The sequence below is a fragment of the Pan paniscus genome, chromosome 12, assembly GCF_029289425.2.
Source record: "Pan paniscus chromosome 12, NHGRI_mPanPan1-v2.0_pri, whole genome shotgun sequence".
In the NCBI taxonomy this organism is placed as follows: domain Eukaryota; kingdom Metazoa; phylum Chordata; class Mammalia; order Primates; family Hominidae; genus Pan; species Pan paniscus.
This window is the reverse complement of record NC_073261.2, coordinates 22,838,326-22,859,923: the sequence shown is the minus strand read 5'-3', so window position 1 is coordinate 22,859,923 and position 21,598 is coordinate 22,838,326. Positions and strand designations below refer to the sequence as shown.

General features: G+C 51.4%; 2 protein-coding genes across 13 annotated transcripts; one reads left to right on the top strand and one right to left on the bottom strand.

Annotated features, from left to right (window-relative positions):
* The first annotated feature begins 729 nt into the window (after window positions 1–729).
* Window positions 730–3,947, top strand: POU3F3 (POU class 3 homeobox 3). The gene has a single exon (XM_034953630.4). The coding sequence runs from the start codon at window positions 896–898 to the stop codon at window positions 2,396–2,398; it is 1,503 nt and encodes a 500-aa protein (XP_034809521.1). The 5' UTR covers window positions 730–895; the 3' UTR covers window positions 2,399–3,947.
* On the bottom strand, window positions 2,766–19,463 carry LOC134728604 (uncharacterized). Of its 12 annotated transcripts, none has more exons than XM_063594562.1 (9): window positions 18,069–19,463; window positions 17,601–17,760; window positions 15,093–15,282; window positions 13,473–13,724; window positions 12,788–13,134; window positions 11,991–12,028; window positions 11,777–11,878; window positions 11,154–11,175; window positions 2,766–10,958 (listed from the first exon to the last, which is right to left on the bottom strand). In XM_063594562.1, exon 9 carries the CDS (start codon window positions 9,660–9,662, stop codon window positions 8,580–8,582), a length of 1,083 nt encoding a protein of 360 aa, XP_063450632.1. In that variant the 5' UTR covers window positions 9,663–10,958; window positions 11,154–11,175; window positions 11,777–11,878; window positions 11,991–12,028; window positions 12,788–13,134; window positions 13,473–13,724; window positions 15,093–15,282; window positions 17,601–17,760; window positions 18,069–19,463; the 3' UTR covers window positions 2,766–8,579. The 12 variants fall into 12 exon arrangements, with proteins under 12 accessions (XP_063450632.1, XP_063450633.1, XP_063450631.1 ...); XM_063594563.1 differs by lacking the exon at window positions 18,069–19,463 and adding an exon at window positions 17,876–17,963; XM_063594561.1 differs by lacking the exon at window positions 18,069–19,463 and adding an exon at window positions 14,772–14,817 and having other exon boundaries at window positions 17,601–17,951.
* Between the last annotated feature and the right edge of the window lie 2,135 nt (window positions 19,464–21,598).

Genomic DNA, 21,598 nt, shown 5'->3' with positions numbered 1-21,598 from the left:
GGACTCTTGTTTCAGAGGCAACCAAGAGCTCCGGCAATAGCAACTTCAGAGAAATGCACCATCGCAAGAAGTTTTCCTAGGACAGAACAAAACTTGAAACGAGAGGACCAGAGGGGGAGAGCAGGAGCCAGCCTCCCCTCTCCGCACTCGCGAGCAGCCAGCAGCACCACGCCTTCAAGGACGAAAAAGTTTTACTACTCTAAGGGAAAACGAGTGAAATGTGTTCCTGAGGAGGAGAGGAGAGGAGAGGAGAGAGCGGACAAGAGAAGGAGCGGGCCGGTTGCTGGTCATCCGTAATTTGGCTAAGGAAGAAAGGAGCAGCTTCTTTCTTTGTTATCTCCCGTGAAACCTTCACTTAGCAGGTGGACGGAGCCCCGCGACCAGGCAGAGTCCAGGCTCGCCCGAGGACAGGAGGAGGAGCGGGAGCCCGCGCGTCCCGGGAGAGCGCCCCGAGTGCAGGTCCCCGCCCCGCCCGGCGAGCCCCGCTGGAGCGAGCCCAGCGCGCCGGGGCTGGGGGGCGGCCACGACCCCCCCTGAAGGGGGTGGCCACGGAGCGCACCCCGAGAAGCGAGCCCCCCTCCCCAGAGCGCTGCTCCTGCGGCTGCTGCTGCTGCTGGTGACCAAGGCCGGCCGGCGACCCCCGCGCCCTGCCGAGCGGCCTTGCAGCTGCAGCCGGGGGCCGCGGCGGCGGCGGCGGCGGCGGCGGGGGCGGAGGCGGCGGCGGAGGAGGAGGCGGCGAAGGCGGCGGGGCCGGCGGGGGCCCGGGGCGGGGGCGGGGAAGGAGGGGGGGAGGAGGCGGGAGGCGGGGGGCGCGGCGGCGGCGGCGGCGGCGGCCGCGGCTGCTGCTGCGGCGGCGGCGGTGGTGGCGGCGGTGGGGTGGCGGGAGCGGAGCGGCATGGCCACGGCGGCTTCTAACCCCTACCTGCCGGGGAACAGCCTGCTCGCGGCCGGCTCTATTGTGCACTCGGACGCGGCAGGGGCCGGCGGCGGCGGGGGTGGCGGCGGCGGCGGCGGCGGGGGCGGCGCAGGGGGCGGGGGCGGCGGCATGCAGCCGGGCAGCGCCGCCGTGACCTCGGGCGCCTATCGGGGGGACCCGTCCTCTGTCAAGATGGTCCAGAGCGACTTCATGCAGGGGGCCATGGCCGCCAGCAACGGCGGCCATATGCTGAGCCACGCGCACCAGTGGGTCACAGCCCTGCCCCACGCCGCCGCCGCCGCCGCCGCTGCCGCCGCCGCCGCCGTGGAGGCGAGCTCGCCGTGGTCGGGCAGCGCCGTGGGCATGGCTGGCAGCCCCCAGCAGCCACCGCAGCCGCCGCCGCCACCGCCGCAGGGCCCCGACGTGAAGGGCGGCGCCGGGCGCGACGACCTGCACGCGGGCACAGCGCTGCACCACCGCGGGCCGCCGCACCTCGGACCCCCGCCGCCGCCCCCACACCAGGGCCACCCTGGGGGCTGGGGGGCGGCCGCCGCTGCCGCAGCCGCAGCCGCAGCCGCCGCCGCCGCCGCGCACCTCCCGTCCATGGCCGGGGGCCAGCAGCCGCCGCCGCAGAGTCTGCTCTACTCGCAGCCCGGAGGCTTCACGGTGAACGGCATGCTGAGCGCGCCACCGGGGCCCGGCGGCGGCGGCGGCGGCGCGGGCGGTGGAGCCCAGAGCTTGGTGCACCCGGGGCTGGTGCGCGGGGACACGCCAGAGCTGGCCGAGCACCATCACCACCACCACCACCACGCGCACCCTCACCCGCCGCACCCGCACCACGCGCAGGGACCCCCGCACCACGGCGGCGGCGGCGGCGGCGCGGGGCCTGGACTCAACAGCCACGACCCGCACTCGGACGAGGACACGCCGACGTCGGACGACCTGGAGCAGTTCGCCAAGCAGTTCAAGCAGCGGCGCATCAAGCTGGGCTTCACGCAGGCCGACGTGGGGTTGGCGCTGGGCACACTCTACGGCAACGTGTTCTCGCAGACCACCATCTGCCGCTTCGAGGCCCTGCAGCTGAGCTTCAAGAACATGTGCAAGCTCAAGCCGCTGCTGAACAAGTGGCTGGAGGAGGCGGACTCAAGCACCGGCAGCCCCACAAGCATCGACAAGATCGCGGCGCAGGGCCGCAAGCGCAAGAAGCGGACCTCTATCGAGGTGAGCGTCAAGGGCGCGCTGGAGAGCCACTTCCTCAAGTGCCCCAAGCCCTCCGCGCAGGAGATCACCAACCTGGCCGACAGCCTGCAGCTCGAGAAGGAGGTGGTGCGGGTCTGGTTCTGCAATCGGCGCCAAAAGGAGAAGCGCATGACGCCGCCCGGGATCCAACAGCAGACGCCCGACGACGTCTACTCGCAGGTGGGCACCGTGAGCGCCGACACGCCGCCGCCTCACCACGGGCTGCAGACGAGCGTTCAGTGAAGCCAGGGCGCAGAGCGAAGAGGGCCGCCGCCGCCGCCGCCGCCTCCGCAGCCGCCGTCAGCACCGCCGCCGCCCCCGCCGCCGCCGCCGCCGCCGCCGCCGCGCCGACCCTGCACCTGGGCCGCTCCGGGCTCCAGCCCAGGCCCATCCGCCGCCCTCCCCTCCACCCAGAGACAGGCATGCCCGCCCTTGGAGGAGAAAACGCGGGAGAAACGGACCAAGGAGGCATTTTTGCAGTCCAAGGAAGGAGGGGCCAAAAAATAAAAAGCATAATAAACACCCAGACTGTTTTGTATACATATATAACAAACAAAACCGGAAGAGAAAAAGGGGGCGATCATGAGATCTCGTTTATACTGTGGTGGTGTTTCGTTTTTGTTTTTGTTTTTAAAGAAGGGTGAAGATGCCTGACGCACGGAAACTGCACTCGTGAGGTTTTTCCACCCTGAGATGACCTACACGGCAGCGGTGGACAGCACCTGCCTCGTCTTCTCCTCTTTGAAAAAAGGAGAGAGAGAGAGTCCCCTTTCCTTTCACTTTCTCCCTCCAAAACAGCTGCCTAAAGAGATCCACGGAAACTTTATTTCCTGGGAGCGACCTGAGAGAAAACAGAGGCACCAGGTTCCATCAGGGGACGACACCGTGCTCTGGGACCCTGTTTTTCTTGGCCATATTAAAGTCATTTGGAAACAAATCAACTCTGAAATGGGAAGGAGGGGGGAAAAACAGTCTCCAAGAAAAAAATAATTATATTGACAGCTTCTGAAACTAACAGACTGAATAGCAAAGCCAAAAGAAAAGTATCCTCAAAGTAACCTTGGAAATAAAAGCATCGGGAAGGAGCAGAGGGAGAGGGGGAACGTCCGCTGAGGAGTGGCGAGAGGCCCCGGCCGAGTCGGGTCGCGGGCGGGCGGGCGAACTGGGAGCAGAGCGGGGGCCCAGCCAGCGAGGCCGCAGAGCCAGGCCCGGCCGCGTACCCAGGCTTTGACGGCTGCCATTCAGGGTGGACGATGCCTAAAGATTCCACCGCTAATATTTTTTTTATTAATATTTTTTATTTTTTATTTCTGGACTGACTCAGATAAAGGAATTTAGAAAGACTGAGCACCAGCCGCTGCACTTCTCTGGACTTCTCTCCTCAATCCGTTGCCAACTTTGATTGAATGGGTGCTGTGGATGTGATTATATAATACTGCCATTTCCAAGCAGTGTTTTTGGTAGGTTTTAATAAACAGACTTTTCAAAAGACGGCAATATAGAATTGTTAGATCCGTTGTTGATCTAAAAATATTTGCTTTATATTTTCATTAAATGACTTCTTTTAATATTTTATTCAGAATACTTATGAACTGCTGCAAAACGGTAATTTATTTTTCCCCAGATCTTGTATTACGTGTTTTTTTCAGACGAGCACAAATCAAAATGAAATGAAAATATGGACAGTTGTTAGGTAATAAGGGTATCTTTTGATGTGATCATTTGATTGTAATTTAATTTGAGTAGTGATTCCGTAAGAGCTGATCGAGAAAATAAATTTGTTAGAATGAAATAGTCTGTGTCTGATGCGTAAACACTGTGTGGGAAGAAAAGAGTTCTTTAAGAAATATTTTTTTACTAATGAAAATCCCTAAGTAATAGCGTTGAGGAAGTAGAGCCTGCTCCACTTAAGGTACTTTTGGAAATCTAGAGAAAAGCATAGGCATTGCTGAGACAGCTAGTATTTTAACGTAGTCACTCCTCGATAATCCATAAATTCACAATATTTTTCTCTCCCTTAATTTTAGTGGATGTCTTTAGTGCTTTCAGGTGAGATTGCCTAAATATTAACCCTTTTCTTGGCGATACCTGTGTTTCTTTTCGAAAGATTGAACGATATCACCAGTAAAAATGAGCCAACTGGTTATTAATGGTTAATACAGCCCCTCCCCCCAAGTTCAGCTTCTTTTTTCTTCTCCTGTCCTCCTCCCAACATGTTCCTGTCTCTTTTCTCTTTTTCTCAAGACTATAGTTGTTAAGAGTCGCTTATAAGTCTTATAAAATATTTTGATATCAATTACTTCCCATCAATAACTATATGTAATTAAATTTAAATTATTAAGCTTTTTGGGTTTTTTTCCTCCCTGTAATAAAAGAATATAGTTCTAAAATCCTGATTATGGTCCACACTGCATACCATCTGTGCAATTACCAACTCAGACTTAAGGTTCTATATTTCTGTGTTTTTGTCTCTCCCCAGTATGATTCTATATCTTCTTTACTGGTGCTGGGGGTTTTAGGTCACCTTTTACATCAACCCTGCAGAGTGGTCACACTGATCAAGTTAATGTTTCAATATTTACAATGTGGGAAAATGAAAGTGTAATGCCTCAGGTTGTGAGTACTTAAGACGCTAAAGGCTCAGCTTAGTTGAGTCCCTATATATTGTACTTAAAAGTATTTAGCAGTGGTAGAGCAACGATTTTATAGACAAATTCCCCCCAATCTCACTTAGCTGTCACTCACTTTTTTTCCTCCTTCTCTCATCTTCACTCCCTCTCCCTGTGATATCAATGCAGGGGTTAAAAAACCCGGAAAACTGTGAGAGCAACAAGGCACAGTTATTTCTCCCAGACAGGCCCTGTGTCACTTTCATAAATCAAACCCAGCCAGATGGCCATGTATTGGGTTGCATTATTTTAAACACCAAATCGTACTAAAAATCACAATCATTTTGATTTGTGAAATCTGAAAAAGGCCACATGTATTAAACAGAGAGAAGAAAAAAATGAAGACAAGAAACCACAATTTACTTTTCTTTGCCTTCTTGTTCCCTATTTCTCTTGCTGCTGTAATCCCTATGCCCAGCAAATTTACAACCTGGAGTGGGGGTGGGGGAGAAGTTCACCATTTTGGGGGTGCCTAGAGAGGCAAGCAAAGAAGTCCTCATTGGAAAGCTGAGGACTGGTCAGGTTGTTTTTATGTGGTGGATACTACTGGCACGTGAGATGGAATCTTGTTTTTCCTATGGGAATGGTGGTGGTTGATCAGACAAGTAACGGGTCTATTGAAAAAATTGTAGGAGGTATCTACTTAGTTGATTTAGCTGACAACAAAAGAGCTAACATTAGATTTCACACTGTTTTCTATTAAAAAGCAAACTTTGCTGATTACTTTGGAAGAATCCCTGATTTGGGGGTAGCAGAGTAACTTTTAATTGGAGAAGCTGGGAAAGCAAACCCATTTTGTTTCATTATTTGCATTTTATAAAGTGAGCTAATGCTTGCACTCCATTTTTTTTAATCAACCCTTTGAATGTAATTACAAAATGAAATTCATGGTTGAAAAACAAAAGAGGGCAGATACAACTGAGAGGTTTTGTGCTAAGGCTTATATTGTTACACATGTAAATAATGAAAATATTGTTATATATCACCAGATCTTTTTAATGAATTTGGTCATTGTGTTCCTTTGCAGCGCAAGTGTCTTGTGCTTCGTAAAGTGCCCATTTGTTTCCTCCATTTCAATCCAACCCCCCCTCCCCTTCCAACCCAAAGGAAAGTGACAAAGTTCTGTTCCATCAGCCTTGCTAATCCCAAGCTAGGCCCACTTACAGTTTACAGTCTCCTGTGGCTCTTGATCAGTTGTCCAAGCCTCCGTCGCTCCCACAACCATCTTCCCCTGGCAAGTCTGTGCGATAAATCATTCAAGGTGTATTGAAAATAGTCACTTTGCTATTGTTGCTCTGCCTTTTTTTTTTTTTTTTTTTTTAGTACTTAGCCAAGGACTACTTCTTTGTTCCGAAGAGAACTGTTCGTTATTGATCTTAGCGATTCCCTTTGCTGCCCTGTAGCCTCCAGTGTTTGCTCATGACCATGCTCATAATCTGTTTTGTATGAATGGTTTTGAACATTCAGAGAATAATTGGTTCTAATATTAAATGCAGTATATACTATTGATAGTTTTATCGATAAGTGTAATATTTTAAATAATTTTAACAATTAAATTTGTTTTTTAAATTATATATTTGTAAAGTATTTATCCTGTTGAAAGCAACAATATATTGTTGTATTTATTCGTTTATTTTTGTAATAAATGATCAACCTCTTCAAGCTAAATCAAAAATGATACTTTTATATATTTATACAAAAATGTACTTTAAGAGACGGGCATATTTGCACTAATTTGTATGTAAATTGAGTAAAATCCATTAATAACTTGTAGCTTTCAGTACTAAATTGAAGGAAGAAACATTCTCTCCACATGGAGTTTAGTTTGCCCAAGTTCCAGGGTAATTAATCAACTCTAAAATGGATGCAACAAGTATTGGCACTGGATGCAGACTCGAAATTAATTATTTAAAAGGTGGACCTGATTGTTTTTTTAAGGCAGAAAGACAGAAATTAAAGAATTTTCTTCTTTCATGAAATGCACGTGGCTGGCTGCAACGATTAGAGCAGATGCTATGTTTCAGTGATAACCTAATACCTGACTGTGCTCAGACATCTACGTTGGGAAAGGGAGTTGTAATAAGAGTTGGGAGTTTGAGGTTATCAGTGACCCAGAAACAAGGTGATGTGAAAAAAGAAGAGTTGTGCTAGACTGAAGAAAAAAAATGAGATGATCTATAAAATGACTGTGAGTGGAGAAGCCCTTTGTCCTAGTCCAGCTACTAACAGCATAAGCAATCAGCACAGGTGCTGTTGTCGTTGTTGTTGCTGCTGCTGCTGTTGTTGTTGTTGAGTGATGCATGTGAGAAGTGTGAGGCAACCTCTCAGGCTCTCCAAGTTCTGTAGGTCGGTTGGTCATCTCAGCTCCTCAGGGCTGCTGGTCTGAGGGCCTGAAGTTCACCCATGTGACCTCCTGGGTGCAGGATCCCCACGGTAGGCTTGACGTTGATTTCAATAAGGAAAGCAGAAGGCTCTGCGTTTGCATCCTGAACTTTGCAGCCTAGGAAAGGAAACAGTGCGCAGACTGGAGGAGCTGGGGGTGGGGGCAGCGGAGATAGCAGGAGGGGTACTTGTGTAATCAGATTCTTTGATTTTGTTAGCCTGGCTCATGGCCTATTAATTAGATTACTCTCTCTTTCATTCTTGATTTCACATCCGTGTTTGTTCCTGTATCCTAAAATGCGGGCGCGAGCTTGGCGAGCAGGAGCCTATGATGTCACTGCCGGCCAGAGGCGGCCGCCTGGCCTTCTGGCGGGCTGTGGGCTGCGTTCTTGATGAGTCCGGTCTTCCTCAAGGAAGAGTTGGCTCTGGAAGTGACCTCAGAGGGGTCTGGGAAGAGGGCAACAGTCATTCTCTTGGCGGCACGATGTGTGCGCTAGTGTGTGCGCGCGCGTGCCGTGTGCATGTGGGTGCGCGTGAGGGGAGGGGGAAGCAGAAATTCGCAGTCTGGACCCCGAAGCCCTAGGGGTACAGGCGACTGGGTCAGGTGTAAGGCCTGCCTCCGGTGAAAACCCCGGATCAGAAGAGGCGGAGGGGGAGGGGGACCCGAGGCAGCCGGGCGTCCAAAGCTCGCTTCTCTCCGGGAGGGAGGGTAGGGCTGGGCGCGGAGGTGGGGCGGTGGCGGTCGCGGTGGGGCGGCCGGGTCCCTGCTCGGCCCGGCACGGCCGGGCGGCCAGACTGTGGCAGCTGCTGTGGGTCCCACAAGTTGTTTTCCTCGTGGCGACCATTCAGCAAAAGGCACGAACCTTTCTCAAAGATTTAAATTTCGCGGATGAATTACCATACACCCGTTGCTTAGCAACTAAATTCAAGCAGGGCTAAGAATATGCAAGCTTTTTGTATTCTCATTAATAAAAATGCCACTCTGACACAGCAACCCGACTTTGGATCACTGCAACTTCTGTAAAAGCCGTAGGAGAATACAAACCGATCCTGCCTTTCAATTACAGATCAAAATGGCTTGAAACGCGATGTTTTGTTCATCTATCTTCCTAAAAAGCGATGGAAAAAATAACGGCTTTCAAGAGCAATAGTAAATTCTTTTTTTTTAAATGGAGTTGTCTATCGGGGTTACTGATAATTGTCAACTGAACCCTTTTGAAACACAGGTTTAAATAAACCTTTTCATAAACATGTCCACTCTCTCCCTCAGTCCCTCCTACCTTCTGATCCTGTTCTTCCCCAGCCTCATAATAACAATTATTATTATTATTATTATTATTCTGGAAACACTCAGGCCTGTGGAGCCCTAGAGACTAAAGGGCAGTCAGCGGAGTAATGAGCAAACCTGGGGGCTGGAGAAAGTCCAAGGAATTGAGGAGCGAAGGAAAGGGAAACTTCTGAAAGTTTCCCTGGAAGGTTGAGGGAGTTGCTGCAGGCTGGAGTCGGCTCAGGTTCCAGAGGTTCTGGCGATAACTTTCTGCAGGGCTTGTGGAAGGAAAGGTAGAAATGCCTGTGGGTCTCTGCGCGACGTTTGCGGATTTTCCGTTCTGGGGGTGCAGCCTCCTCCCAGGAGAATTGAGTTGCCGCCCCCGCTGCTGACGGTGGAGTTCAGAGGGGCTGAGTTCAAGGCCTGGCTGACCCGGGCTTTCTCTGAAATCCACCTCTCTGCTGCCCAGGGCCCTGGAGCCCTGGAGCGGAGGACAAAGTAAAGACGGATCTGGACCCGTGACCCCTTGGGTCTTCCAGGACTGTGGCCCAGCCCACAGACCAGGGCCCGAAATTGACGTGGGGGGCGTACTCTGTTTGTCTTCCCGAAGGATGCGGCGCGTGGAAGGAGATGCGCTGACTTGTTGCAACCCATAACCTTTCGCTCGGGTCCCCATGTGCGGGCAGAAGAAGTCAGAGCGGAACAGCCTAGTGCACTGGCAGGGCTCATTGTCTGGGAAGACACCGAGGTCTAGGCAGCTGGGACTGCGGAGTGGAGGCAAGGCCGGAGGCGGCCGGCGGCTTTGTGGAAGTTTCGCGCCGCCAGGCCCTGCGCGCCGCACGGGGCGGTGGAGTTCTTGGGCAGCCCCCGGCGCTTGGCCCACGCCTCCGCTTCCCGCGTGTGGGAAACTCGAGCACCCTACAGGCACCAGGGTAAACTGCCTGTGCCTGGCCCGGTGAGGGTCGCTCCCCCAGGCCCTGTCTCCGCCCGAGGACTGCAGGCCTAGGCCTACGGGGAGATCCTGAGACCGCGGTGTGCGGGCGCCGGCAGCAGGGCAAGGCAGGGACTGTGCCCAGTCCGCCCGCCAAGGAGATCGCACGCCGGCTTCGCTTCTGAAGCTGCAGACGGAGGCCGTGGTGAGCCTTAGAAAGATCCCGGGACAAAGGCGAAACCCCAGATTAATCCCCATAAGATTCCTAGGGAGCCATTCCCCCTTCCCCCCGCACTTTGGCAAACATGAGAACTTTAGAGGTGCCGCTTCCCCAAGTCAGCCTGGACGCTTAAACCCCACAACTGACTCCATGTAACCCGATTTCTTTCTAGTGAGTACCAAGAAACAGTGGAACTTAAACCATAAGTGGAAATATTTGCTGTACTATAACATGCTCAGAGGCATTAGAGTTGGGTTTTTTTTCCAGTAAAACATACATAATAAACAGGGAGCCATTTATTTACAAATACAAATGTCCTAGACAAGCCACATTCCATGTATGTAATTCATTAATGGAATTTGTTCATTTTTCTTCCTTTGGAAACAGAAATTTTTGCTTTAAAAAATGGCTTGGTCTTGGGGAGGGGGTGGGTGGGAGAGTAGTTTACCTGTTCTTTGAAAAGGGAGAAGTGTCCAGCCAATTCCTGTTTCGAAAGAATGCTAAACAATATAAAATAACCTTTTAAAATAGATGGAGAGGCTTTTGTTTTCTTTTTTACTCTTCAGAAAAGAAGTTTGTTAGTTGTAGTTGCTGTCACAGAATTGCCCAGTGGAAACGGACTGTTAATATCACCCTAGTTGACACGTGCGTGTGTGTATGTGTGCGCGCACATGCGTGTGAACAAAATTGCATTTTAAATGCCTTAAGCTGGATGGGAATATACCAAAATTGTATCTGTAAAATGTACTCAGTTGCCACAGTTTTAGAAATGTCTGTGGAAATGTCCCCACCGGCCTGCCTCCTTCCTGAGAGTTTATATCTAGGTAGAGTGTTAGGTGATGACTTCCTAGTCACCGGTATAGCCAGGATCAGTTACCTGGCGAAACTGAGTCTGGTCTTTAATTCAAGAAGTTTTCTCTAAGTGAATCTCCTTTCCCTATAAGTTGATAGAGGGGTGTTGTTTGAGGGAGAGTTGTCCAGAGGAAGGTGGAATCAAGTGTGAATTATCTGTGTGACCCAGTGAGCAGTGAATAAATATGAAAAGTGCAGAATACACCTGAGGTATGTCTGGGGCTTTGTAAGGTCCTAACACTAGACATGATTACATAGGACAAAAAGAATGATCACTGCTGCCCATGTTTCTTTATTGTAGCTACAAAATAATGGAATGGACATTGAGATGGAAGCAAAAACTTTTTAAATTTTTTTTCTTTTAAAGAAAAGGGACAAGAGGTGTTCTGATGAGCTTCCTGGGAGACCACACATTAGCTCTGTCCTGCAGGACTGCCTCTCCGCATAAGGCAAGCCCATTAAGTCGGCTGGAACATTGCACACTGAAATAGAATAGATGTTCATTTCAAAGAATTTTCCTTGAGCCAGCAATAAAATAAAAGGTGACAAAACCCACCACCCTCATTGTACCCAGGTTTAGACAGGGAAACTTCCAGGTGTGAGGGGGGCTAGCCAGATTTGTTCCTTTCTGCCCCTATCGAGGTCTCAGAAGGAGGGTGAGTCTGTGTTTCACTTACATTTCCAAGGTTGAAAACTCTCCTGCAGAGTTAAAAAATAAATTAAATAGGTCTAATCAGAAAGCACAGTATCACCCAGAAACTAACCAAATGAAAAGAAATGTCTTAGTAGCTTGGTCTTGAGAATCTTTAGGTGACAATGGTGAAAAAGCCATCATAGAACAAAACAACATCTACGAACTATTTTAAATTACCATTTCATGGGGAGAAATCTTTCAAATTTCAAAATCGCTCAGGCAAGTCTACTGATTCTACTTTGTACGCCTTAAAGACTTAGGCCAAGCACAGCTTTAAAAACGTTTCACTCCTGAAAGAAGGTCTTTAACTCTTCCAATAACTATTTAATAGTTGTCCTGAATGTTTTTAACAAGAGACGGATATTAAGTGAGTGGCCTTGAGTCCCAAGCAGTCTGGGGTAATAGAAGTGGTGGACACTCAAAGGCACGGAGCAGCCTGCACCTGAAACGGGCTTTCTGCTTTTCGGTGAGGAGGGGCGGCCGAGGTCAGCAGTATTTACATATGTACCTGATCCCACGGGCTTTCCTCTATTTATCAAAGAGGAGGGCCTGCAGGTGAAGGGGTGGAAGTGAGGGGAGAGAAAGACCAAAAGAGAGATCAGTTACCTTTCCCCTTTGTTCCTGGGCCTTGAACTGGGGCTTCAAGGAGGGGAATAAAAGCCCCCAGGGAATGAAGCTTCCACCTCCATTTGCATCATCCTGACACCCCTGCCAGAAAACCAAGTGCTGGCTGAGTTGGGGCAAAATGGTAACTTGAGGAATCCCAGTGTGAGTGTGTTACATAACATACAGAATCCTCTGTGGGGAGAAGTGCACTCACTTGATTTTCTCCAAATGACTGTGTGCAGGCAGAAAGCCCTAGAAAGGAGGAATGAAGACAAGTTAAATAGGAAGACTGTGGGGAAATGGGGAAACGTGTAGCCATATATGACAGGGCACATGTAAGCTTGTGTGCAGGTAAAGTCATACCTGCACCATCTGTGTGTCAGAGCATCCTTCAGAGATCCTGCCTAGAGCTGCACCTTGGCTAAGCAGGAGTCCATACTTTACAATGGTGGTATGGTGGGGGCAGTGGTACCCAAGACTACTGGGACCTGGTTGCCTTGTGGGGTAGTAGGAGCCAGGTTAGTTCCCAACTGTGTCATCCTCAACCAGCTCTTTTTTGTCAGAACCCTCAAATCCTTAGCCTGGGCGGGCAGATTACCCCCTCCTCTGTGCGCCCTGCTGTGCCCACCGCAGTCGCCCTGCGGTGGCAGGAGAGCTACTCATTCAGCAGTAGCAGCATTGCGCCGCTGCAGCATCCCGAGGTCACATTCAGAAAGCCCGTTCTTCCAGGACAGCATCGCCCCAATACTGCAGGCGGGGCGAACCGTGTTTATCTGCCCCAGGCACGGAGGGGAGATTGTAACCAAAGGAAAAGAATCTCGCAGAAGGGGATCTGGAAGAGGGCAGTTGATCCTGGGCAGATCCCCTGCGCCAGGCCCTCTCCGCTGGGGGCGAGCCCGGAGGGAACCGAGGGGCCCGGGAGGGGGAGCTGCTGAAGGCGCGCAGGCTGACAAAGCTATAACAAAGGCTCCCTACAAAACTAGTACTAAGGATCTTTAAAGGATCACACACCTTGCAGGCGTGTCCCCAGCTCCCGGGACGCAGAGCCCGCTGATTGTTCCCCCGGGCTCCGCAGACGTGCCCGGGTTGTCAGAGGTGTGGGGCTGGAAGTCCAGCGTCTCGGCCTCTGCCCCTGCGCTCCCACAGGCCTGAGCGGGTAGGGGTAGGTGCCCGCGCCTGGGCCCGCGGGGCTTTGGTCATGGCTGTTCCCGGGGAGGCTCAGTTAGGCGGCAGCCTTGCTGGGCAACAGGCCTCGCCCTTGGTTGATCCGGGAAGGTCGCGGGCTGCAATCTGGCCTGACGAGGCAGGCCCTGAAGTCTCCCCGCTGGGCGATCAGAAGAGCGTTCGAGAAGCCGGAGCTGGTGGGGTTGGCAGGCCGTCTGAGTCACTCGAGCTGCAGAACGGACGCCCCCACGACGCGCTGTGGGCACTCACAGCGGCTAGTTGGGCATTTCCCAGCAGCCAAGGCTGCGCACTCCGCCCCCGCTGAGGTCCCCTTTGGTTCCCGAGGACCCAGCTCCTCCCGCCCCTCTACTCGGCGCCCCCTGCCACCATAGAACTCTGGGGTAACCCTGGGCCCCGACCTCCAGCTGGTGGGTAGGAATTGGTGGGAAAGGATTGGCGCCCCAGCACCAGGAGACTGGAAGAGTTGAAATCAACGCAGGAGAACAATTAGGAAAAAGTAAGAAAAAATCACCCGGATGACCTCCAACTTCACCCCCACACCCCCACGGGGTTCTGAAGGCTCCGGCGCAGCTCCTACAGGCGTCTAGGAGTTGGTGGGAGAGGCGCTGCTCTGGCACCTCGCGGTCTCAGGAGTGGGGCTCAGCGCAGAGCGGGCGGCAGTGAGAAGCTCAGGGCCCGAGTTCAGGGCTAGGAGCAGGTGCAAGAACCCATCAGGCAGCAGTGTTTCTCCTCCGCCGACAAAGTGGGTGGTGAGAACACAACTCTGGGAAAGGGGTAGGCGTGGATGTAAAATATAGTCAGTGACTGTTCCCCTACTTCTTGGTGTCCCCTTTCTTGAACTCAACTCAGGAGAAGCTCAGAAGCATCGCTGCAGACCTCCAGCTTCCAGCTGCGGGCACCCACCGGCCAAGCCTCCCAGAGCCCAGGTCTGCCAAAGTTGGTCCAAGCCTTCAGGCCAGACCTCCAGACACCTTCTCTATCCACCCCCAACCCCTGCTGGACTGGGGTGGGCTAGGCCTTCCACTTCCCAAATGGCTGCTGCCTTGGGGCCTGCTCTGAAATTCCAGCTGGCGGGTCTGGTTTGGGCAGAGGAGGGGGAGGCAATGAGTGACACAAGCCCCCACCCCTGGTTACAAACAGTGCAAATGAGATGCATTTAGGCTGATCACGCTACTGTATTTTATGCAACTGAATGTGTCTATGTCTTGTCAACTCTTCTAGTCAGGAAGAATAGCAGAAAAAAATCTTCAAAGATTTTCTATGTGTGTGTGGTTTCCAACTATAATTCCATATAGGACAGTGGGGTGAGGGTGGGGCAGGGAGACTTGCTGACGTGAACAACATTACATAAACCCTCCTAAAATGCAATCTTAAGCCACAAAGAAAGAACTGAAAACAGGTGGGGATGGTGGTGGTATTACCTTAGACACCTAAGGGTTCAAAAACCTCAGTGGAATGAAATGGGCCTGGGGTATTCTCCCTTTGGTGCCTCCCTAGGGACAAGCCCTTTGGGCCTGGGTTATGGCTGCTAGCAAGAGATCTTGATGAAATTAGGTGGATTCCGGCTGGGAAAAGTTTAAAGCTGTAATATTTCTTTTAAAGAAACAAACTCATTTATATTTATTTTGGTACAGGGGACAGGTTCTGAACAATGTGTAGGCCCACCTAGGGGAATGTCAAGGGTGCCCTAGGAGGGGATAGGTTTTGTGACACGAAGGAGGCCCTGAAGGGGCGATGGAGTGTCTGTTCTCCTCTTTATGTCCATTTTCAAACAGGTTGTGAGTAGAGGAAGTCTGCCTCGGAATCTCACCAGACTCTCCCACCAGGTGTCCTGGGAACTGAGTGATGTGGGTCTCCTGCAAGGTAAGTGGAGGGGGTGCCAGGTTCTAGGAGACAAATAGCTTCTGGTATTGTGCCCCAGTCCTACTTGTGCACTTCCTCATGCACTTTGGGAGAGCTCTGGAACTCCCTGTAGGACAGCTGGACAGGATCACAGAGTCAATAAACCCAGAGCCAGCACCACCACCAGCCCTTCAGGCTTCTTTGCCTCTGACACCAGAAAGGGGAACAACTGATTGTCTTTTCCCTGTTCAGGGACTCTGCCTCTCCACCGCCCCCCGCTCCCCCCCACCTCCCAGCCAGGCTTGGTGGTGGGCAGATCCCAAGCTGAACTTGTTTGCTGAGAGTCCTTGCTGGGAGTTATAAGATGAGCCTTGTGGCAACCTCTTGCCCCCTCCTTCAAGGGGTTTCCAGGGTCAGCAGGGAATTTGCTTGAGGGGAGCCTCTGGGTCCTCTGAGTTCTCAGGGTGCCTCTTGGTGCCCTGGAACAGAAGAAAAATTGTTGTGGACACCTCAGGCTCTCCTCTTTAGAACTGCCTCTTGGGTCGACTGTCCACTTACAGAAAGTGACTAGCTTCACCTTCAGGACTCAGGGCCATCACACATAAGCTGCCCACAGTCTGGGCCAGGCCAAAGAGGCTTGTCCCTAGGGAGGCACCAAAGGGAGAATACCCCAGGCCCATTTCATTCCACTGAGGTTTTTGAACACCTAGGTGTCTAAGGTAATACCACGCCATCCTGTTACCTGTGCAGGATTCCTTCCCTGCTGTATTTCTTGGCACTGCCTGAGGTGTGAACTGCCCCACTGCAGGGCAATTAACTCTGACAAATAGAAATGGGGAGGGGGGCTCATGCGCTTCACATCAAGAGAAGAGGCCACCCAGTGCTCAAAAAGTATCAAAACTTTTCGTTGCTTAGCAGAGGAGTGTGCTTGTCACTAGCAGCTCAGGTTTCTGCCACGCAGCCTGGGCATTTCCATACCAGCCCGGTAAACACATCAGAACCAGATGCTGCTGCTGCTGCTGTAGGCTTCTACCTAGGAGGAAGGTGAAGGGGAAATATCCCAAGCCAGGGACTTGAAGTTCATTGTTCCAAACACTCCTTGTGTCCTGAAGAGCTAAACTATGGGACAATGAGCAGAGATGACCTACATCAAGATGAACTGCTGGCTCCTCCAAGTGCCCAGCTGCCTAGCCTGCCTGCTTCATGGTGACTAAAGAATCCCTACTAACTGCCCCCTCCTTTCTTCTCATGGACTGCTGCAGAAATTTATTCCCTTCCTGCCTCCAGGCCTCTTCCTCCTATCCCAGAATGAACAGGGACTTCCATTTGGGATAAGAAGGGGTGTCAATCAAGAGGCAAGTAGGGTTAGCAAATCATCTTCAGTAATAAATAAACCCAGCTACACAGTAGCCTTTACACCAATATACTGTTCTCAGTAACCTTTTCTTTTCAGTCACTTAGCTTATGACAAGCTAAAGGCATTTCAACCCATGAGCAAAAAGAAAATTCAAAACATAGGCCCAATTCCTTCTTTCTCTTTGCTGCCTGGGTTCCCCATTCTTCATTTCCTCACCTTCCAAACATCCCAATAGCCATTACCCCATCTGAAGAATTAAAACACTTGTTCCTTAAAATCGTCTAGGGTCTGCCGGATTATCAGAGTAATTGAAGACAGAAAGCACCCCTGCTCCATCCCAATTCTGCATCCAAACCAAGTACCATATATTGTGTAACCACCATCATCAGTTACACTTTGCGTAACTTGGCAGAGCCAGAAAGGAAGACTCCATTATTTACCAGCAGTAGCAATAAACTTTCTGAGAAAAATAAGTTCAACATTGACCATGAATACCTACTGGAGAACTCTTTGAAAACATAACCTGTTTTTTTTTAACCTCCCATTTTGGGGAAGGAGTGCGGTAAAAATATTAGGTATCAGAATTTTAAAACAGCTTGATTACCTCATTTGGGTTTGGAGTCCTCAACTCCAGTCATTAGTAATAAAGTCATTAATAGTCATAATTGGTATTTAATTGCTTGATCTGATTGGTGCTTTATTCCTGATTCCATTTAGTTTCATGGAGAGGTACAGGTGGTGCAGTCAGTAAACGGAAGCCAGCCATTTGCAGGCAACTTTTCAAGCATAAGGGAAAGTACTTTTGTTATATTTGCAGACATGTGTCTCACACATTTCCCCCCTGCTTTTGGTAAACTATCTAAGAATAAACATTACAGATCTGGGCTTTAATTTCCCCAGATGGGATCATAAAGTACCTAGGAGGTGTGTGTGTATATATGTGATATAGAATTGAGGTCACATGGCTGCCGTTCACACTGCAAGTCAAAAAGAAACTCAGTGCTCAATGCGAACGTAGAAAGAACTCAACAACTGAACCGCCAGTGGAATCCAGTATCTGGGCAAGTTCACTTTATTCCTTCGCAGGAAGAGGGTCAGCGGCGGCCAGCGAAAGTTTCCCCCGCTCTTTGAAGAGGGAGGTGACAAGACCTGCCAGACCTTCCCACGCGCGGGCCGCCTGGGTTCTGGGGCTTTCGTGACGTCTTCCCTCATCGCGCTCCCCACCCCCGAACACACACACACACACAGACACACAGACACACACACACACGCACACACACACAAACTCTTCCTTGCTCGGGAAACTTGGTTTCAACCTGGCTCCCCCTTTCAAAACCCCCTGGAGAACTTCCCCTGCAGGGATGCCCTGCGCCCGCCGGCTGCGCCCTCCCTCTCCTCAGCCCTGCTCCTCCTGTCCGCTCCCCGGCGTTCTGGACTCACCCGGCACGGTCCTTCCATTCCACATACAGACAGGAAACCGGCCTCTTCGGGACAACATTTGAAACCTCATTTTATCAACATCATCAAAGACCAGGGCACACACTTCGGGCTCTGAGCTCCGGAGCCCGCTTCTTGCAGAAAACCGGGTATGGGGGATGGGCTGCAGGGGCGAGAAATCCTGCTTCCAACTGCGATTTCAGCTTTCTTATGGAAATGAACGCGACGGCCCGTTCGCCCCGAGCCTCCCTCCCGTTCCCAGCCCCTCTTCAGCTTACCCTTTCCTCCCGCTAACCCCCGCCCTCCCGGTCCCCGAGTTGCCGCGGCGGCCAGGCTGGTGGGGACGCACTCGCTCTGCGCCCGGGTCTCGGCGCGCGCGGAAACCCAGGCCGTGGGCTCCCCTCCGCCCCGCCGGCCCGCGCACAGCATTAAATATTCATAGGGACGCTACTTTCTTAAAGGAGAACCTACCGCGCGGGAAAGTTCACAGCCAAGGAGAGGCACAAAAGAAGGTCTCCGCGCTGGTTCTCAAGGGCGAGGAGACGCATCCCTTCTTGACAGTCCGCCTCCAGACTGGCATTAAGGAGAGGACTAGGGGATGGGATCACCTATCGTCAAGTCACTTATTTTAGAGGGGGTGGGAGAAGAGGTGAACTTGGTGGTGGAGAGAAAGCGCGCTCCCTAATCACCTGTTAAACAGTTATTTTAAAATTAGCTGTCGCATCTGACGCCCTAGGGTCCCCAAGGGCCTTTTCATAAGGGAGTCTGTTTAACTTCACTGGCTTTGGGAGCGAGAAAGTTTGCCGTTTGTTTCTGGAAACACGCCCACGCAGTACGCTTAGGTAACCTTACACTGAACAATTTCCCTGGAGCGGCTAAAACCGCAACAACCAAACTTGCACCTGCCCCATTCTCTTAAAAACAGGGCAGCGGCTGTGAGCGCTGGGCCGGTAAGTAAGGGCAGAGAAAGGGGCTGTCGTGTGCGTCCCAGCTCTCCGACCCGCACGTCCGGGACCCCTTTCCGCCCGCGCACCGCGGTCACTTGCAGCCGGCGCTGGCTGCTTGAGCCCGCGGCCGGGTCGCCCGGCTTCTCTCCGGGAGAGTGGCCAGGGCCTAGGCGCTAGCTCAAGAGGGAGAGCGAAGGGAAAAGAAGAAAGTTCTGCGCCGGCCGCGCGCAGCTCCTCCCGCGAGCGCGCCCCAGCCCTGGGCCGGCCCGACCCGCGACGGGGCCACGCGTAGTGCCAGGCGACTCCTGTGCCCTGTGGCCAGCCCCGCGCGCGCACTCGCACTCACACACACTCATACTCACACCCCACGGTTCTTTTTGTTCCGGGCCAGGAGCACTTTCACAAGTGGTTAGAAAGTCTTGGGCGCCATCTAACGGGAGCAGCAAAAAGTTGACGCTGGGTGGAGGTTAGGCCGGACAGGAGCCCAGGATGGGCGGAGGAGATCCTCTCTCCCACTCTCTGCACTCCTGGGTCTTGACCCCCTGCTTCCCAATTACCACCACCAAAAACATACACGCACACTCGAGAACTGAGGGGCCTCCGGAAACCTCCTTGCCCAGGGCCCGAGGGCAGCCCTGACTGCCCGCTCGGGGACCCTCCCCTGAGCCCCAGTCTTGCATGCCTTCGGGCGTTCCCTAAGGCGCACAGAAGAGGAAGGATCGTTTTGCGCCTGTCTTAATACGGCCCCGGTGTCATGCAAGCTCTGGCTGGTTTTCCTTTGGCCTGTGATGGAAAGTCCGAAGAGGCCCGAGGCAGGCGCACCTGCTTCTGGAAAGGAACAGCCACGCAATTAAGGAGTCTGCAGCCAGAGGGGCTTTTAGAGGAGAGAGAGGGAGTTCAAAGAGGATAATGGCAAGAAAGCAATTGAGGACTTGGTCCAGCAGTGGCCCCAGGAGAGCTGAAACCTGCGGGTCTCCTGGGAGAAGGGGTGGTGTCCTGAAGAACTGTCCTGGGGATTGGGAGCTGCTGTTTGGAGGACCATGACCAGTGGTGAAGCCCAGGAGAGACCTCTGGAGAGGACAAAGGAAGTTGGACACAGGACAAAGGCACCGGAGGGACTCACCCATCCAGAGGGACTGGAGCTTGAGGAGGCGCAGGCCTCCCTGCCAGGGTTCCCAGCCACCGTGAGAGCCAGTGGTCATGGGAGGTAATCGGGAACATGCACTCCTGTTGGGTCAGGAGAACTGGGTGGAGTCTGAGAAGCTAGCAGAATGGGAGTGCCCCTGGCCAGATGTGAAAGCAGAAGGGAGGAGAGGTGCCAGTAAGGCCCAAACCTCTTCTCCTCAGACCCCACAGCTGCCATTGGCCCTGGAGTTGAACAGTGTGGGGGACCTATCTTTATGCCTTCAAGCAAAAGGTGAGGCATCCGGAAGTAGCTGGGCAGGTGGCTGATTGCAGGGGAAGATGATAGATCTCACCAGTCCAGGCTCAAAACTGTTAGAGGACTGAGGCCTTCTATCTGTCTTCCTGTGTTTATACGCAGATTAGAATACCTATTCTTCCTCCGTCACAAATTTTATGGAGGTAGAACACGATGTCAGATGTTCAAAACACTTTTTTATAGTAGTAAAATATGTATGACATATAATTTACCATTTTTACCCTTTTATGTGCATAGTTCAGGGGCATTAAGTACATTTACATTGTTGTGCAACCATCACCATCATCCATCTCCAGAAGTTTTTTTATCTTACAGATCTGAAACTCGCTACTCATTAAGTAATAATTATAATTCCCATTTTCCCCTGCCCCCAGCCCTTGGCAACCACCATTCTACTTTCTGTCTCTAGGAATCTGACTACTCTAGGGACCCCATATTAGTGGAATCACACAATACTCATCTTTTTGTGACTGGCTTCTTTCACTTAACATCTTCCAGGTTCATCCATGTTGTAGCATGTAGCAGAATTTCCTTCCCTTTTAGGGCTGAATAAGACCCCATTGTGTGTATTTACTACATTTGGTTTACCCATTCGTCTGTCCACGGACACTTGAGTTACTTCCACCTTTTGGCCATTGTGAATGATGCTGCTGTGAATATGGGAGTGCAAATATCTCTTGAAGTTCTTGCCTTCCATTCTTTTCAGCTTACACCCAGAAGGAGAATTGCTGAATCATAAGGTAATTTTCTTTTTTGTTTTTTGAGGAACTTCCGTAGTTTCCCCCAGAAGCAGCACCATTTTTCATTACCATCAGCTATGCACAGGAGTTTTAATTTCTCCACATTCTCACCAACACACCAACACTTGTTATTTTTTGTTTCTTTTGTAACAGCCATCCCAGTTGGTGTGAAGTGATATCTCATTGTGGTTTTGAAACTTTTTTTTTTTAAAGAGCAAATGTACAAATACAATGAAATAAGACTTGGCAAATTAGCTACAAGTTTTAGCAGAATGGAAATATCCCAATACTTATTTTAAATCTCTTTTAACTTTTGTTTTGTTGTGTTGTGTTTTTGTTTTGTTTGTTTTGTTTTTGAGATGGAGTCTCGCTCTGTTGCCCAGGCTGCAGTGCAGTGGTGCAATCTAGGCTCATTGCAACCTCTGTCTCCTGGGTTCAAGCGATTCTCCTGCCTCAGCCTCCCAAGTAGCAGGGACTACAGGCATGCACCACCATGCCCAGCTAATTTTTTGTATTTTTAGTAGAGACAGGGTTTCACCATGTTGGCCAGGCTGGTCTGGAACTCCTGACCTCAGGCGATCTGCCCACCTCAGCCTCCCAAAGTGCTGGGATTACAGGCATGAGCCACCATGCCCAGCCTCTTTTAACTTTTGAATCTAGCTTTAGAAACAGGAGGAAGAGAAATGACAAAAATGGAGAGGTACACAGAACGAACACTATTGGATGATTATGTTTAAGCCCCTGGTTCTAATCAGAAGCTGGAAGTTCAAAGGGCTATATTATTAGTGAGTGCTCTTCCTTTCTTTATTTCTAGAAAGTAACCAGAGATTCACCCTCTCTTAAGTGTAGAAGACAGAAAAAAAATGTTCCTTG

Coding starts and splice junctions, on each gene's coding strand:
- POU3F3 (XM_034953630.4), top strand. CDS start 896: ATGGCCACGGCGGCTTCTAACCCCTACCTGCCGGGGAACAGCCTGCTC.
- LOC134728604 (XM_063594562.1), bottom strand. CDS start 9,662: ATGGGGATTAATCTGGGGTTTCGCCTTTGTCCCGGGATCTTTCTAAGG.